The 19,609-nt window shown below is 28.7% G+C and overlaps 1 protein-coding gene across 1 annotated transcript in view; it reads right to left on the reverse strand.

Annotated features, from left to right (window-relative positions):
* Positions 1-19,609, reverse strand: part of LOC100169603 (cytoplasmic dynein 2 heavy chain 1) — a 59,955-nt gene that overhangs the window by 16,636 nt on the left and 23,710 nt on the right. The window contains 39 exon segments of the mRNA XM_029491200.1: positions 491-1,111; positions 1,200-1,392; positions 2,150-2,266; positions 2,346-2,489; positions 2,559-2,789; positions 2,883-3,041; positions 3,117-3,280; positions 3,358-3,443; positions 3,528-3,664; positions 3,743-3,763; positions 3,857-4,108; positions 9,010-9,223; positions 9,339-9,782; positions 10,055-10,269; positions 10,569-10,752; positions 10,810-10,975; positions 11,082-11,304; positions 11,368-11,597; positions 11,673-11,783; positions 12,633-12,756; positions 12,810-12,929; positions 13,028-13,136; positions 13,213-13,355; positions 13,483-13,623; positions 13,937-14,042; positions 14,106-14,350; positions 14,422-14,616; positions 14,681-14,771; positions 14,849-15,056; positions 15,748-15,901; positions 15,967-16,074; positions 16,141-16,459; positions 16,543-16,766; positions 17,600-17,902; positions 17,999-18,137; positions 18,217-18,395; positions 18,622-18,813; positions 19,020-19,247; positions 19,383-19,605. Of these exon segments, the coding sequence (XP_029347060.1) occupies positions 491-1,111; positions 1,200-1,392; positions 2,150-2,266; positions 2,346-2,489; positions 2,559-2,789; positions 2,883-3,041; positions 3,117-3,280; positions 3,358-3,443; positions 3,528-3,664; positions 3,743-3,763; positions 3,857-4,108; positions 9,010-9,223; positions 9,339-9,782; positions 10,055-10,269; positions 10,569-10,752; positions 10,810-10,975; positions 11,082-11,304; positions 11,368-11,597; positions 11,673-11,783; positions 12,633-12,756; positions 12,810-12,929; positions 13,028-13,136; positions 13,213-13,355; positions 13,483-13,623; positions 13,937-14,042; positions 14,106-14,350; positions 14,422-14,616; positions 14,681-14,771; positions 14,849-15,056; positions 15,748-15,901; positions 15,967-16,074; positions 16,141-16,459; positions 16,543-16,766; positions 17,600-17,902; positions 17,999-18,137; positions 18,217-18,395; positions 18,622-18,813; positions 19,020-19,247; positions 19,383-19,605 (7,463 nt within the window).

The following is a 19,609-nucleotide window of genomic DNA, read 5'->3' on the forward strand; positions in this document are numbered from 1 at the left end:
AAAATTAAATTTGAGTAAATAAATATTTTTTTTTGTATCACTTTTTATATTCTTATGTGAATATATATGGGGGTGTGGGGGCAAAGCCCACGGGTTACTTTTTATGTAATATCAGGTGGGGGCTACAGCCCCCCCCCCAAATTTTAGTCCTAGTTGCGCCACTGGTGTGAGTGTGTTGATTTTTCTAGATAAGATGTTCATTAGGTACACTGGAGATTGAGTGCATGTCTGCGATTAGCCAAGGATGTAAATTCTAGTCTGGTAGCTATCATTATCATTTATTTTATCATGATGTGCATAAATATGTCACGCTTACGAGTTAAAAGTTGTGCAGCGGTACGCATGCGTTTGAACATTTTATACAACTCGATAACCTATTATTGGTGCATACAGTTATAAAAGTACACAATGCCATCGATTAAGTATATCAAAGTAATCAATATATTAAGTAATCAATGGCAATACGCGATTAATCAAATGTAATACTTACCGCGATGTATCGATTTCTGTAAGACTTTCAGGGTCGCTGTTAAATCCGAATCGTTGAACTCGTAATATTGCGACCACCCCTGCGGTATGTATGTCCTGCGTTCCAACACTATGGAATGGAACCAGGCCAAAGCGTAAACAGATCGAATTTCGTCCGAAGATTTCCACACTACGTGCTCATGCTTCCAGATGTCGTAGGCCCGTCTCATGTTCCTTTTGACGCCATGAGGAGCTTCGTACGCGACTTTAACGCACGACACAACGAATGAATGTTGAATTTTTTCGTTAGGCTCTGCGGTCATCCACACCGCAAACTTCTCGTGTACGTTCTCCAACGACTTTAACCGTTTTTCCAACTCCGTTAGAAGAGACTCCGAACTCAGGTGTATGTTTTTCAAGACGACCCATTTCGGCTGTTTGCACAGTTCCTGCAGTGACTCGACTTCCCTCCGGTCTTCGCCTACAGCTATTTCTATACAATTTTCGTGAGTCATCTGTTTAGCCAACATCCTCAACTCATCGGATGGGTCAGATCCGATTGACGTTATTATCATCACCGGTTCAGTGTTTTCTCCGACCAATTTAGATAGACTCAAGGTTGACGGTGATAAGTCGGTTAATTCTAAAACGACAAAAATAGGTAGGTACATAATATTATAAAAAATTCCAATTGTAAAATACTAAAATCAAAACGATCTTTTGTAACGTACTTAGTTGATTGAGAGAAAATTCTGTCAAGGCTTTATGTAATCTATCGGGCTTCAGTGCTTGTGTAATTAAAACTTGTTGAAAATTCGACACGTTTACTAAATTTGGAATACTAGAATTTGTTGTTCCGACAAAGTCCTTCCAAATGTTTTGATTATCAAGTTGAAGCTTTTCGTAAAGTTCTGGTACTGATTCCTGAAGTGAGAATATCGTACATTTTGTTTTAAAGTTAAGATTAGACATATAAATATATAATACAATAGTTATTTAATAATATTTTAATCTATCATAAAATATAATAATGTAAAATTATAAATCGTCCTTGAGTGGTTGGACTTTGGTTGTAGTGAGTAGTGACGGTAAGGAGGGGAAATAAAATCATTTGAAAATGTATGAAATAATTATATTTGATAGTAACAAAAATAATTATGTAAATAATATTTATAATTAATTATTAAAAAATAAAAAGAATAATAAATTAACAATTGATAGGTATAAAATATTATTATAATACAACATTTTTTTTTTAAATTAATCTTACATTGTTTTATTTTAAATTTTTATATAAATTAAAAAAAAACTATTTAACTATAAACATTTAATAACATACAATTAATTACTCATAAACCTCCACTCTAAAATAACTTTTTTTTTTAACATCTTTTTGAATATATACAATCTGTAATAGTAGTTACAATAAGCATATGAGCTGAATTATACAGTTGACTTTGAAAGCGTGAGGGGAGTATAGCTACCCATCAGTAACACTCGACTGTAAAATTACTTAGTTGAAAAATATTGAAAAAATATAAAAAGAAACAAATTAATTCATAACAATTTACAAACAAATTATCTATATCTATAAAAAAAATCCAATGTTATGTTTGTGTGGTGGAGAGTCAGGGGTTATCGTACTAGGCTATACAATATCCATTATATAAATAATATTTACTTTTAACATGTAGACATCAAAAGCTCTGTTGTCGTCAATCCATTTTGGAATATTATCTTTATAGTTCAACCCTTCGTCAATATTTGTTGTTTTTTTTCCAATGAACAATTCCCATTCCTGTTTTTACAAATTAATTGATCTCATAGATTTAAATAACCCAATTATGAATATCGTAAATGTAATTATAAACACTAACATTAGAACCAAAATCCTTAGGATTCAATTTATATGACAGGTATGTAGCGAATGTCAATCGTTGATCTTTGAAAAGCGATCTCGAAACATAATAATAAACCGTGTGCAATAGTCGTTTCTCTTGGTTCGTACCTCCGATGGATTCCTGAAATGTATAAACGGTAAAAGTCATTTTCTCGTATAACTAAAATCGTTTTACAGTTAGTTATTATACTTTTAGTGTAGACTGAAACAGTTTGACAAATGTCGCCATAGAGATTTGACAAAAACGGTTGAAGACGAACAAATCGTTCAACGCAAAATATATTTTTGAAGCGTAACTGGAAAACGGCTTGTACACTTGACATTCAAACTCTAATTTGCTCTGCACTTTTAACGACTCGTCGAGTGATTTTGATATCTCAGTGCTGTTGGTTTTTATACTGTCTAGCGAATTAAGAAGTTCCTAAATAATTGCATATATAGGTACCGTAGGTACAAAAATGTTATAATGTCATCACGTCTATGATTTTCAAATTATAAAAAAAAATAATTTTACTTGATTTTCGAGTATATTCCCTTGTGCGCCAGCCAAGTCCTTCAACACGTTCTCTTGTAGTACATGGAGTTTAGATTTCAATTCTTCTTCTGTGTGCAACAGTTCCAAATGCATGGAGTCTAATCTAGGATTTTGAATTTTCAGTGCGTGTCGTAAAAGCTATAGAAATTGAATCAAGTTTCAAAATTAAAATTACTGGTGTAATTAAAAAAATATGTTCATTTAGGCAGGTACCTGTTCAGTGAGTCCAATATGATTTAGAGTAAAGTTAACAATTGTTAATAGTACTGATTGGTCTGAGGACAAGGTCAAGTCAGAGGTATTGCTGAATAGGTATAGTTGGAAGTTCTCGTTATAATCTACCAGGCGGTCAGCAATTTGGACCATTTTTCTGCTTCCTAAGTATACATATTAATTTGTTTATATATAATGAGTTATGACGATATTGCGATCGTCCAGTATTTTATAAAATTACCTTCAATTTTAAAGTCACTTCTCAATATTGGTACAAGTATAGGATCGATTTTGCTTACGTTATATATTACTATCGTTTTACCAAAACTTAAAACAAAATGTAATGTATTTTCATATTATTATTAGATAATACTTATAACGTACGTATCAAATATAATTTGTAACGCTTACCGAACAGCTAATTCCAAACTTGAGTATAATTTTGGGTTTTCAAACGACGTAAATTCTGTTGAATTGATCGGTAATTTTAATTTTAACCACTCCATGATGTTGTTATTAGGGTCAATGATCAACGGGTAAAATTTAGCCTATACGAGTACAATCAACACATTAGTACATATTATTATAGTCAGTTCATATACTATGAACACATTTTATCAACTTACCGAAATTTGAAGTGTCTTAATCTATACAAACATGTTTTTAAATAAATATTATATTATAAATAAGTAATAACAAAATATAGGTAATTAGGTAATGTAGGTAAGAATATTATTTACCTGTTTTAGTATTATGGCATTTTGATGCGATGTCTCGTCAGATGGCAAACCTTCAGTAATCCACTGCAGTATCTGACATTCAGATTCCATAAATTTAGAAAACGTAAATTCGTTTGATTTTAGTTCGTACTTCCATTTTTCAATTTTTTCATTGCGAATACTATCTGAACATTCCGATAAATATGTCACAAACGCTGACGCAAGCAGTGTGCTCAGCAACAGGTTTTCTAAACTTAACGACAATTCATTTACCTATGACAAATACTTAAAACTATTAATTTACTTTGAATTTTGATTTAATGCATTTAAACATTTATTGATATTTATACATAATTTATATATATATACATAGTATTATAGTGTGTGAAGAATATTCTTCATATTTTCATATATTACATCATATTATACTGAGTTTTTTTGTTTTTTATTTGTAAGTGCCTACATAAAGTATGCAATAAAACAATGTGGTTGTATTACTCAATAATTATCAGTACATAATAATTATCTAAGGTCAAAACTCATATGTTTGATTATAATATTCTAAAAGTTCAAAAGTGAAAAAATTTCCGGAATTTGATAACGGTCTGTAAAGAAAATGAAAAGTTGTTTTATCGATGTGAATAATGAGACAAAATATAAAAAATAATAACATTGCTAGGCTAATTAATAATTATTATAGATACAATAATAAATTGAAACAGATAATTCTCGGTTATTTTAAAATAGTTTACGATTCTTAATCATTTAATAGTCAGACAATAACGAATTATGATTTATATGATAAGTATATGTATAGGTAGGCAGTAAATTATATTAAATTTAATGTCTATAACGTTATAAGACATTTTCTTTTGTATGTTATTTTATATTTATGCATGCATAATACATTATGAAACTATATATTGAGTATTTGATAGAAATTAGATAAAATTATATTAATTATTAATTGAATTCAAACGATGCACATTAATAAATTAAAATATTGACACCACGTGTACCATCTATAATATAAATATATACATAGGGGTGCGCAGACTTTGTCCGCAAGGGGGGAGGGGGCTTAAAAATGTCTGAACCAAAAATTCTTGTACTAATGACTACTGTAAGAAAGGATGACTTTGGACATGTGGGGTAAATTTGGACAACACCATGTTTATTAGTTATCTTATAATTTTAGAATACACGTTTAATAAAAGATGAAACTGATAATCCACGTTAATATCTATTATAACCTACATAGAAAATAATATTTATTGATGACATAATGATGTCATAGTACATGTTATGAAGGTAAATACAAAATATTATATTTTTAGATTCTGAGTGGAACGATGAATGTATTGATTTTACAATGATGTGTGTTTTTTTTTTTCTTATAATGCTACGATTTTCAACTTCAGTATCTTGTTCGATCAGAAAGTGAATCTAGTTGGTACTTTGGGGGGTCAAAAGTAAAATTTTTCCAATAGTTTTCAAAAGCGCCGTGAAAAACAAAAGAAAAATTAAGGAAAAACGGGAATTTTTACGCAAAAGCTGTTTTCGATAAAATCGATTTTGGTTTTTGGTGTAACTTTAAAACAAATAACCGTAGATACATGAATTTTTCACTGATTGTTTATATTTCCATTTTCTATACATGATAAAATTTTCAAAATATTTTAATTTGTTTTGAGCTGTTTACGGACAATTTTAGTTTCCGATTTAATTAGTTTTTATTTCTATGAATGTCAATAAAACTTTATTTGTTGAGTCAAATTACTTGAAAATTTAATACAAGGCCCCTACTATATTGTTACAATGACATTTGAAAAATATTAAAAATCCTTAGTCACAGTTTTTTTAAATTAGCATTTAAAGTTCAAAAATTGACAAAATAAGTAAAAATCACGAAAATTAGCAAATTATTTTGAGTTAATAATTCGTAAAAATTTTTCTTTTTAGAACTAAGATTTTAAAATGTAATACAAGATTCCTTATAAGATTATCTACCTTTATCAAAAAAAAAAAAAATGGCTATAAAAAACTCAAATTAAATTTTTATGAGCGTTTGAAATTCATATTTTTAGAACATTTGGTATTCGCTTGATTTCTTACGTAACGATTATCTTGTTTTGTTGTAATTAAAAAACGAGTGACTGTAGAAACTTTAAAATTTCACTGAATGTTTATATTAACATTTTCTTTTTACGATAAAATTTTGAAAATAATTGGAGCTGCTTACGGACATTGTCATTTTTCAATTTTTTTTAATTTTTTTTTCTATAAATATCAATAAAATGTTATTTGTTTGGTAAAAATGCGTGAAAATTTAATGCAAGGCTCCTGATATATTGTTACAATAGCAATTGTAAAATATTAAAAATACATAGGCACACATTTTATTTATAAGCATTTGAAGTTGAAATTTTGACAAAATATATCAAATTTAAAATTGAATAATTATTTTGTTGTTAAAAATTTATAAAATGTTCAACTTTTATATCTAAGCCCTAAGGATTGAAAATTTAAAACAAGATTTCACGTAAATATTTAATTCTGTTACCAAAAATTCTAAGAAATACATAAGCACAGTTTATTTTTATAGTCATTTTAAGTTCAAATTTGGACGAAATTACATATTAAAAAACCTGGAATAACTATTTTAGTTATTTTGTTGTGATTGTATAATATTACTTGTGGGTACTTGAAACTTCTAAAGTATACTATTATATATCTATGATAGTACCACGGTTTGTTGTTGATGTATAACGCGTTACCTAATGGATATTGTGATATGATTAATTTGGAATTTATTATTGATACCTATTATAGGTCAATTTTTTTTTAATACTATAGATAAGTATACCTACAATAGGTATGTCTAATACCTATACTGACAAATCGTCTCCGCTCAGAATCGTTTTTCTTACACAGTGATATTATATCATTGAATTCAAATTTAATACTATCCATTATACTGCAGTGACCCACTTGTAACCTACTGTACAGCAGAGCGACATCCACTTACCCACCTTTTTTTATTTTTAAATTACAGAACTACATTGACTACTGTTATAGCATAACAACAAATAGAAATATTTGATTGCGGTTTTCCGTAATCTATACTCGTTAACTTGTCTGTGTTAATTGGTATATGTGCAAATTGTTATGTTACTTGATCTCACACTGTAGTGTTAAATCGTCTTATATTACCAAACGTGGCAGACAACACATTAAGTTATTCCCACATCAAGAGAGTCCGCAGGAGTTTGTCAAGGGGAAGGCAAAATATTTTCCTTTTTTACATTTTTTGTCTCACTATCTCATTAATTATAAAGTATTTTTGTGAAATATTTTCTTTCATATAGACAAGGGATGTAAAATATTTATGAATTATACGTCCATAGTTAGTTAAAACTTAATCTTATAGCATTCATTTTAATTAATTGTTATGTAATTTTAAATTATCAAATACACTATTTTTTAATAGATAAAATGTTACCGTTGGTCTTATAATTTTAGGTAATTTATAAAATTAAATATTTCTCGATTATTCAGTCATTGACACCACAAACTTGAAAAGTTGTACCTTTTGTAAGTATCCCATCTATGAACATTTAATTTTTTTATCAAAAAGTAAAAACTTGGTTAACACTTGACACTGCAGTATTGCACTTGGTCCCACAACTACATTTCATCGTCTATAAAAGCAATGTTCTTAATTCTGACTTTGAATCAAGCGTAATAAAAATCACTCAGTAAAAAAAAGTTTATTTTCCGATATTACAATGGTAATGATTGAGGTTGGGATTATAATAATGCACTTTGCATTGTTTTGCAAATCTACGTTTTATAACATACCTACATTGAATTTGTTGACGATTTAAAATTTAAAATTGTATTCATGTTTTTATATGATTTTTATAATAACTATATGATTTAAAGTCTAAACTTATAGGTACGGAAAAAAAATAGTTAATTTTCAGATTAAATAAGTAGTCTATAAATGATAAGTTCTGTCTGTGAAACTTTTCTACATTAATTTAAAAGTTTAAAATGTATATTAGTATTTAGATCATATGTCAACAATGTAGGAGGTCGTCTGTATATAAGAATTATAATCCTAATGATATTTAAAATGTCGTTGATGGTGTTAGCTATAAAAAAAATGACAACACAATAAGTAAGAACAGAAAAGTAAAAATAAATTTTAAGTTGACATGTTTATAGAAAAGTAAAGAATTATTTTTTTAGGATATTCAATAAATTATGTTGTATTTTCGGTTAATGTATGGGGTTTTTTTTATTTCAATTTGTTACATTTTTTTTTTAAATATCTATATTGTCCGAAGTCATCCATTGTAATTATAACATCGATTTTTAATGAAATCTAATAAGTAGATGTCCAAAGTCACCCCATTTTACGGGCCACTTCAGGCAAAATTCAACTTTTAATAAAAAGTATGAACTTTAATTACCTTAATGATTATTCTTCTGCTATATGATCTTCGTTTCACTCATTATAACATTATTTTATTTACTAAATAGGTATAAAATGTAAACGTTTAATGTAGGTAATAAGAATATTCTGTTTTTTTAGGTCTAAAATATTGGTTATTTGTAATTACTATTTTAACTAACCTACGTCTATTATGTGGTATATAATGTTATCTACAAGTTACAACTGTGAAATAACGTAAATATATAAATTAAGTACCTAGATGATAGATACACTGTGATAAAAAAAATAGTCCACTAGCTAATATAGTGAATAGTAGAGTATTCTGTAATAATAATAAATCATTAATTGGTCGATGAAAACTGATTAATTAATAACTTTATTACATTTATTCACAGCTATCTATACCGACAATAATATTAAAACTGGCTTCAATTGTTTCATGTAAAATGTAAAAATGTTCGCTATTTAGTATAGCATAGATATCTATGTATTTATTAAAGAAAAAGCCAGGGCCCACGCCCCCTCCCTCCCCCCTGTGCGCATGTCTATGAATATATAATTAAGTATTTTATTTTACAACAATGTGCATAAGTGATATAATATTCAAATTTACTAAATCTATAGACTATAGTGCATATTTCAAGCTTCATTTATGTATTTACTAATGATTTTATAGTAGGTATAATTCTTTATAATTTATACAAATATCTACCTGTAAGCCCCATCTCGAAAATTCGTCATCTAATTTTTCTACAAGTTTTTGGGCTGCTTCTATTGTCTTTTTCTCTTTATTAATGTTTAATTCAATTTCTGCCGCTTCTTTAGTGTTAACAGTTAACTGCTCTCTTAATTCTGATACATTTTTATCGACACTGTCCAACCCATCACTTAAGAGTTCTATTTGCTCTTCGGCTTTTTGCAATTTTCTGTATCAAACAAAATATACGTTTTGCATGACCGTACATGGACATTTAAACTTCGATTCAACTGCAAAGCGTGACTCGGTAATACATAATATTATTATATAAATTAAATAATTACGATTTCAATGAAGCGTGTTCGGTTTCCAATGGTCTTATTTTGTGAAGTATGTGAGAGTACTCGACATTGGCTACTACCCACGAAGCCAGCGGGGCTGCCGCCGCCGACGCTCTTTTCGCATTTTTTGAGTCGAACGAATCGCGTTTGGACTTTAAAAGCCTCTCCACCGAGTCCCTGTTGGCCTCCGAAATCCTGCGCGCGTCGAAAAACCTTATGTCCTCCTTGACACCCCTCTTTGCCAGGAACGTTTTCATGCTATTCCATGACGTGTCCTGTATGCCCATAAGCCGGAGCACTCCCTCCAGTATGTCCCTTATCACTTCAGGCGGTGCTCGAAGTGATCGGATCTCCGTCAGAGCTTCCGATTTTATGTTGCTCACGGCTGCCTGAGACTCTTCAATCAATGGTTCGACTTGCGCTAGCTCTTGATCGATTTCTTTTTTCCTAAAATATTTATTTGATCACATTTCACGACACCAATCGTGGTAATTAAGTATACAATACATTAAAAAATTGATGGCAATTTAAATTACGATTGACACTTAATGCGTTATATTTTTTCGGATACCTACCTATTTATTCTATGGCTACAGAATTACCTAATATTTTCATTAAATTTGTTTTATACCAAGTAATTTCGATAATTTATATTTTTAAACATTCAAATACGAATCATTGAAGTTTCTTATATTTATTTATAATATTATATAGGTTACCTTTGGTTTAAAACATCGTTTTTTATTTGAAATTCTTTTCTAAGACTTTCCATTTGTTCTTTTTTTGTATTGGCTCCTTGCATGGTTTTAGATATCATATTCAGGGCTTGATTGGCCTTTTCTTGTTTTTCTGCTAGTTTCGTTTCTTGAGCTCCGGCGTCAGACTTCAATTTTGCTACAATGTCTCTGGCATCAATTAACTTAGATAATCCAGCCTTTGAAACATTTAATAATAATAGTTTATTAACGCTCATATAAAGCAATTGAGTTTACAGACCAGTTTTCACAAAATTATAAATATTAGGTAGCCAAAGTAATAATGATAATAGTATTTAGTTTATAATGATAATTTATATTATATCACTTATAATGTATATAGGTAGGTAGTTATATTAATTCATATTGTTTATATTGTACATACTACATATTATACTACTGAACAATATAAAGCGCTTAGACATTGAATTATATTAAACATAAAAACGATTTTAAAATACACTATAATTTACATTACTTTTAAATGGGCCATTCTTTTATTAATTGATTCTTGTTTGTTCATTAATAGGACACTAAATGTTTGTAAAAATGATAAGTAGCGTCTTGGACAAGTATTCATCCAGGCTTCAGCTTCTTGATGAATACTGGCAAAGTACGAGATATGTTCTTTAATATTTGGAAATTCATCCATTATTTTATTCCTGAAATTTAAGTTTGAATAATAATATTTATATTTATTCTACGGTTTCAGAAACAACTTTTTGAATATCAGCTCCGGTATTATTTCCATAGTTTTTTCATCCCATCTATCAAGCCATATGACGTGACTGTGATCTAGCACTGCCGGGCTGTTTTCTAAACAATTGTTGAAGAATTCACTTTCTGAATCCAAAATCATCACTACGTGTAAATTATTTTTTACTCCTGAAATAAAGCAAATACATTACAGTTGGAATTTGACAATGATGTGCTTTATTAACACATTCTATGGGAGGTTAATTGTTTTACTATACTATTAATATTGACATACTTTGTGTAAAAAAATTGGTCGTTGTTCCGTCGAAATTCTGTTGAGACATTTGATCTTTGAGAGGTGCACATAACGATTCTAATTCTTCATTTTGATAGAGCCCCATCACTTCACCAGACACTATTAAACAACTTACGATATCCAATACTTCATTGTTTACAATGTGATATTCCTCGACAACATAATATACCTCTTCGTTGTCTATCCCACATGTTTGCATTATCTAATTTGAAAAATAATATTTTTTAATAAGCTATAATCGTATTATAAAATCTTTATGTAATACCGTTTTAAGGTCGTTTTTAAATGCATTTAAATTAAAAACTGGTCGTATTTTAGGCGACACGACTGTTGCATTATGTCTGGATGCTACGATTCTTACGGCCAAATTTCGTCCTATTCCCGAACGTCCTACCAATAACAGGCACCCTCTAGGGTTTGTCAAAACCCTTTCACAATAAGCTGTAATAAGGTATAGTAATTCTGTGTTCAACTCAACTTCCTGATTTGTGGTTTCTAAATTAAATTTAAAAAACGTAAAAATATTTAATGAAAACTGAATGATAAACAAATTATATAGATTTGGAATACCATTTGTGACAATACATTTTTCAATTATTTTTTTCCATTCTTCCACGTAAACTTTTGAAAGTAAACCATTATGTTTTGGATCAATTTTTCTTTGGCATATATAAACAACATCTAAAACATATTTATTTAATATTATATTTGTGAGACAGCGGAATAGTGATTTCACAGCCATTTAAAATTTTCATATTAATTAATATACTATATTATTATGCTATGCGTCACACCAAAGTGATTTTAGTAGCAATTGTTTACGATAAAGCTTCTTAAATTGTTGGATTATCCCCTAGTCTGAGAGACAACGAGACGTCATATTTGGGGGGGGGGGGGGGCAGAACTTTTCCACTATATAACCACTCGCTTGAAGCTTTAAAGTCATTGAATCTATTATAAATTATTAAAATAGTGTCCACTATTCGGACATTTTCCCATTGAAAAGTAGTGAAAATGTCCCCTTTCCCGAAAAACGTCTGCTATTGGGAGATGTCCATTAGAGAAAGTTTCACTGTATCTTAAGGGTTTTATTTTTATATAAACATATTTCAATCTGTTTTCCCTCAATAATTAGTGTAGGTACATATTGAAATATATTATGGTAACTCGTAAGAAAAATCAACAACATGGTGTATTAAACAGTAAACAAAAAAAATATGTTTTTATTTAAAAAAATTACATAAAAAATTTGTTTTCATATTTTAAAAAAACTGGATAAGTCAGAGTAAAGTGGTAACCTAAGTTTTTCAAATGTATTGTTCTTTATCGTATTATTAATTAGCTTACAAATAAACTTATTAACTATTTATTTTATAATTATAATGAGGTTAATATTACAAAACTTAATTGAACATTTGAACCAATCGCCTATTTCAAAGTAATGAAAATAAATTAAAATTAAAACTTGTCAAATAATATTATTATATTTAAATGTTAATACGTGTGTAATATTATATAATCATTAATCACCTTCATAATTGAAATTCAAACGAAGATCAGCATAAATCTTGTTGATTATTCCTTCGAATTTTGACTTATCTTCATACGTCATTAGTCGATCATTAAAAATACGTTTTGCTTCGAAAAATAAAACCTGAAATATGGTTTTATTAATATTGAACTGGGTAAATATTATTTTTCTATTACTCGAGCTGCATTATTTCCATCATTAAATTTGTATCGGCTTAGATTCTGACATAACTCCACTAAAATATGATTTGTAAATGTGTAATGGGGTGTATGTACTGATGTAAGCGTTTCTCTAGTCTAGAAAGATTATTAATATAGCTATTTGTTATATTTAAATATTTAATGAACTTAATTGTTACAGGTATTGACTACTCGATAACCGATATGATAAATACCTTCACTAATAGATCTACTATTGCATTAGTAATTGTTTCTGAATTGTCTTCAATCACTGTGTTTACGTATTCTAAACAAATCTTTTGAAGTTCATGTTTTTGTGGTGTTCTATAAAATATGACAACGTTTGAAAATATATTATCATTTTAATAAAATATAATAGTTTTAAATTTTTTTTATTTACTCAATATGTAAAATGTTACTAGCTGATACAAGCCTTGGGTTAATTCCGTCTATTGAAGTTAAACTATTAATTATTACAATATTAGAGTCAATTCCCATCCATTCCAAAGTAATAGGGTCATAAAATCCTCCAAAAAATATTAGCTAAAACATATTCAATTTTCATATATATCGATAACATTGTATACACAACATCATAACTAAGTATTTTTCCTTTTCAAACACTAAAATATTTACAAAAAATTATTGTTCTTAATAATGTTACTCTCACTTGTTGTATAAATGCAGCTAGATGAATAGAACCCCATTTATCTGGTTTAACGTGATTTAAATTTTTGAGATGCAAAATTAATCGTTCTGAATTCCTTGGCCGATAAATTCTTCCTTTGTTGTTAGAAACTACCACACATACCTCGAAAACAATATGGTAGCATATTAAATAAATATTAATTATCATAGGCCAACTTTGGCTGTTAAAATTAAGTAAAAAAAATAGCCAAACTTGCCATTTAAATTTTTTAAAGAATATATTTTTATCTAAAATTTAAAATTTAATATTTTCTTATGGAAATATAGAGTTTAAATTATAAATTATAAATACCGTTGATAATAATATATCTAACTGATGTGGGGAGGGTCAAGACTCAAGAGTAAATTAATCTATATGACATATATGAGTCCAATTCGTTAACATACGTAATTTTACTTTAATGTTATTTTAATACCTGTGACATTTTTAATAAAATCTGTTCTGGTGAAGTATGAGCACTACAATGGATTGTTACGCATTCAATGCCTCTTAAAAGATTGGTAGATTTAAAAACAATTTTGCTGAAAAAATAAAAAGTTTACGACCTAAGTACCTAGTAATAACATTTTAACGAACCATAATACCTTTTACCCGATGCCGATGGGCCAACAACAAAAATTGATGTGCTCTGTTGTATCCATTTGACTAAAATATCGGAAGCGTTTGCTATCCTAGGTGTTTCAATTAAATCACCGATTTTGTTCCCAAATAAATTTGGATTTTCCGTGTTTAGTGAATTGTAAGCTTCTATATTATCTCTTATTTCATTATAAAAATAATATTTTGTGTCATTTATTCCTGGCACATACTCTCCAAACATTTCAAAAACCTTTTATAAACACCATATTATAAAGTGAGTGGAATGATATTAATGTTTTTTTTTTATAATTTATTTTTTACCATTTCTGTAAATTTATCTCTATGCGATGAATTTAAATTAGCTCCTAATCCATTAATTAGACAAATGGTGAAATGGGATTTTGATTTAACGTCGGTTAAAAGATGTAAGACATTTTTTACTGTTGATATTGTCGAACATGGACAAACGAGCTGTCCGTTGATTTCCAGCCATTTCAGAGCTTTAAAATATTCAATATAATATAACTATAATAACTTCAATATAATGTAACTATTTTAAGTTTATATTTTTACCTTTATAAAATTGAATTTCGTAATCTTTTACAATATTATTATTGGAAAATTTATTTATCCAAGAATCAATTACATTTTTTGTACTAGTGTCTTCTTCGCTGCAGTATACATAAAATTAATAATACTTTTTTGGTACCTATAGAATGGAATGTCAATCATTTTTTAATTTTATTACCTGAGAAGAATTATACCCATTCTCGATACAGTCGCAGGAGACGCATGCCTAAGAGAGTGAGTTTCAAAAATAAAATTTATATTGTTTCCAAATTGGATTCTCCAACCAGATGGTAATGTCAATAATCTATTATCATCTAAGACTGAATTAAGCGATTCTATCCATTCGGGGTCCACATCTCCATCAAATATAATCCAAGAAATTATATCTATTAAAAATAACTAAATTCAATAATTATCAAACGTCATATTGTAATGTTTAAAAAGTAATTTTAATTTATGTGAAAAAAATCATTGATTAAATTTTAATTGTAGACTATAGTTATTATTTGTGTCTTTCTTTGGGGGTAAAACAAAATTTTATATTAATTTTATCTTAGAGTTTAGCATTAGCGCCCGTTGTTATCTTAAAATTAGAGTAGGTTACATCTTCTTTATCATTTTCTTAATCACACTATTATTCGTTTTTTTTTACTGTGATCTGTAACTGTAAGTTTTATATATTTTTTATCATTTTTACTTTAGTTATGTAATTTTAGATTATGAGCTGAGCGATGAATGTATTGATTTTACAATGATGTGTGTATGTGTGAGTGTGTGTGTAAACTACTTATTAGTCATCACTCATCACCTAGTAAATTAATACTTAATAGTAAAATAAATTAGTTTAATCTCAATAATATCATAAAATATACATGGTAGTTATAGTAAATGGTAATATTATAGGCTCAGAATTGTTTTTCATATACAATGATTTTATATCATTATTATTATTGGATTCAAATTGAATACGTCTATTACAGTGACTTCTCTAGGCACCTAATGTAGGTACATCAGAGCATTACCCACTTGCCCACTTTCTATTATTATTGCACAATGCACATGGATAAATCTTTTTACCAGGATTCTCCGAATAAGCTTGTTGAGCAGCTTTGCTGATTATGCCATCGATCCACTGACGCGTATCCAAATCTACTTTTCCTAATAATTGCGATCGTGATTGAGCTTTTGGGTTTATTTTATGTATTTTTATATTGTTGTTAGTGGTTAAGGCCTGAAAAATACAAAAACTCATTTACGACTATTCAAAAAAAAAACAATGCTTTTAAACGTCATTACGCGTGACAATAGTTGAATTATTGTTGTTTTCCCGGTCGACGGTGGACCCATTACCACTATTCCCATGCGTTGTTGTAATTGTTCGTATAATTCAATACATTTTTGTTCCTTAATAAATTATAATGTACATTTAACGCACATAGATGTTAAACGGCTTAAAATGTTAAAATTTACTTGTCTTGGATTAATTTGCAATTCCATATCCTCGGCTGCTTTCCGTATTTTCTGAATCAATGTATCATATATTTGAGTGCTGTTATTAACTTTTACTTCAGGAAATATATTTGAAATAAGCGATTTGAATAGTACGCAGTCGTCAAACGTTAGTTTTGAAATCGTATTCAATTCTAACGCTTGTACGGCCACTGAACATTCTTCCGAAAGTGATTTTAAAGTCACCGCCGAAGCTTTTAAGATTGTACCGCAAAAACCAATAACCGTCTTCAAAGCTCGAAGACCCCAATCGTAATGTTGTTGATCACTCAACAATTGCCTGACGGAATTGATTTTATCATTAAATATATTATAGCTTATACATAACTTAAATTATTGTATATTAATTTAACAAAATTTTACTTGGCAGAATCAAAGGTTTCAACGAGTTTTTTAGCTATCGTTTGCGGGTGTTTAAATCCTTCGGCGTGAAGTGTTACGTTAGCTATTAAAGTTTGGTCTGGCTTACTCATAATTACAGGTCTGAAAAGTTGCTTAAGATTGTCAGGTAATTTATTTCTACCACCATAACCTTGTCCTGCTGGATTTAATGTTACAAATATTCCCGCGTTCAAATTCAAATCAATCTGAAATATATTATTTTAAAATCATTATGCTAAATATATAACTTACTGCTTAATTGTTTGCTTAAATTTGTAATCTAATCATCACTGGGTTTAGTATATATATCTATAATTTGTTCATTAACTGATATTATATAATATTATATGATTATATGAATAGGTAACGGTATCATTTAAAAAAAAAATTGTTTAATATGTAAATATTATTAATTAAAATCCACCCATTACCGAACAAATGTGCAAAATACGCATAGGAAAAAATCCACACACAAATTTTAAAATACTGGATTTCACATTAAGTCATTACCGCACACAAATTTAGTCGTATATTTTTCACATGACAAAAAGCCATAACTTGGAACTTGGACACTTGAAAGTTGAAGACATTTTTTAAAACTGTTTGATCATTTTTTATGGTTATGAATTAATCTTTCAGTAGCATTCATTAGTGCGAGCCATCTGGTTTTATTGTAGTCCAATAATTTCTGGTACTCAGTTCTAGCAATCCCACAAATTCCTCAGGGGACAACGGGCCAGAGGTACAAAATTAGGACGTATATGGTCACCCTACTATAAAAATATCTACTACCTATATAAATGCTATTAAAATAACTTTGATGTAACGCAGACATTTTTAATTTTTATTTGTATTGTGTAGGTATTTCGATTTTATGGAATTTGAATTTAAAACTATGTAATATTTTTATATTTAAAAATAGTCACATACATACACTGACAATCGTAATCATACAATTTAAAGGAACCCATATTAAATCATTTTTTGGATGTAATTTATAAAATAAATTATAGGTATTTCGAAAACTTAAGCTTCAAACCTTCTGATTTTCTAATATGAAGCTAGATTCTTTGTTTTTAATCGCTTCTTGTATTGGATGTATTCTTGTTGAGATCATTGACAGTGTGGAATCTTCTAGGCGGTTAAATTCATCAAAGCATCCCCAAGCTCCACATCTCGCCAAACCGATTAATATTCGTGTTAAAGATCTGATATCTATACCTTCATCGCAGTTAAAAACCAACACTTGTCGGCCAAATAGATATCCGAGCGCTTTGATCGATTCTGTTTTTCCGGTTCCAGCGGGTCCGTATGGATTTCCTCCAAATCCCATACTCATTGCCTGATAATAACAAGAACATTGTCATTCATACGATCAATAACATGCCATAGCTTCAAAGGTGCATTTAATGCTTAATATATAATGTAAATAATATACTTGTGTGAGTGTTAGATAACAGTTATCTGTGAGTGGCGTGTGAACCAGTTTCGGCGATATCCCTTGGTATTCGTACGAATACGTAAATTCCGAATCCACCATTCTAATGATTATTTCACCGCCAGAATGTGAGTAAAACCTTTGGAACAAATGTATTGATTGATTCGTTTTATTTCATAAATTAGTATAAAATATTACAACACGCATTAGATTCAAACCTTATTCTTTTTTGCCATTCCCAATCGTGGATAGATGACACTCGCAAATTTATAAGTTCATCTACTACACTAATATGATGTATTGTGTCTAAAATTAGGCCCTTTATTTTTAAGTGTAGCACATTTTCTCCACTTACAGTACTTTCGACATTTAATGCTGTATAAGTATCTAGTTGATTCTGAAATCGTTTAACATTTTTATTTTCGATTTCATTTAAGACAATTTGAAATATAATATAAATTAAGAAATAGGATTTATTCAAAATTGTAATTCTTGTATATTGTGATTATAGGTACTGATTAAAGTTCGTATATAGCTGATTATATTATTGATTTTTCCTACTTATGTCAAAATAAGAGTATTAATTATCTTATAACTATTATGTTTAAATATGATTAGGTTACTTTTAGAGACTTTTGTAATTGCTGTAATTGTTGTTTTTTTATTGCGTCTTCACATCTTGAACTGAAGAGGACTTCATTTACCATACATAAAATCTGTGACGGATATTTCAAAGGATCTTGTTCTTTTAGACAATTCATAAAACATGTTTTCAACGTATTAGTTATTTCTTGAACAAGCAATTTAAGCCATTCCTGGGAAAAATTAGTTATATTAGGACATTATTAACTTAATTAGGTACGCCAACTAAGTTTTAAAAAATTATTTTATATTGACTAAATTAAGTTTAATTCTTTTTTTTTAGTTTGGACACGCGTAGTTTAAACACTAAAGTATTTATCTATTTCAAAATAGTTATAAACGTGTAATAAAAATAATATATATATTTATTTTATAATACCTCAATTTGATTGGAAACTTGAACCGGTTTGTCAAGGTTTACTATTTCATTTTGAGGTGATTCTATTGCTATTATATTTCCAGACGAGTTGAACTGTACGTTTTGTACGCCACTAAACAGTTTTTTGAGATGGGCTTGTACTACAGATACTTTTTTTGTTTGTCCAATCATTTCTAATAGATCTTCGTCACTGAGAAAGTAAAATCTCGGAAAACTCTTTCTTTTATCCTTTATACAATAAGATCAAATAATAATTTATTACTATTGAATTATTATAGTAGTATAATACACAATTATACACATTGACAATTATATAGACATTTATAATTATTTAAACAAATAAGTAAGTACACATAGGTTTACCTCTAAAAAATCGTTTAAACTCTTTTTCGTTGTTGCTAATAAATTAAGCATGGATTCTAATAAATGTTTTATGTTATTTATTTTCAAAAACTGTAAGACTTTTGAATCTAAAGATTGCTGTAATATATATTTAAAATCTCTATCCACTCTATCAAATCTCAATTTTACTTCTTTGTCGATTTTCAATGCACCACTACCGAATATTGGGTCTAAGTAAAGCCATCTGC

This window comes from Acyrthosiphon pisum, chromosome A3 (assembly GCF_005508785.2).
Source record: "Acyrthosiphon pisum isolate AL4f chromosome A3, pea_aphid_22Mar2018_4r6ur, whole genome shotgun sequence".
Lineage (NCBI taxonomy): Eukaryota > Metazoa > Arthropoda > Insecta > Hemiptera > Aphididae > Acyrthosiphon > Acyrthosiphon pisum.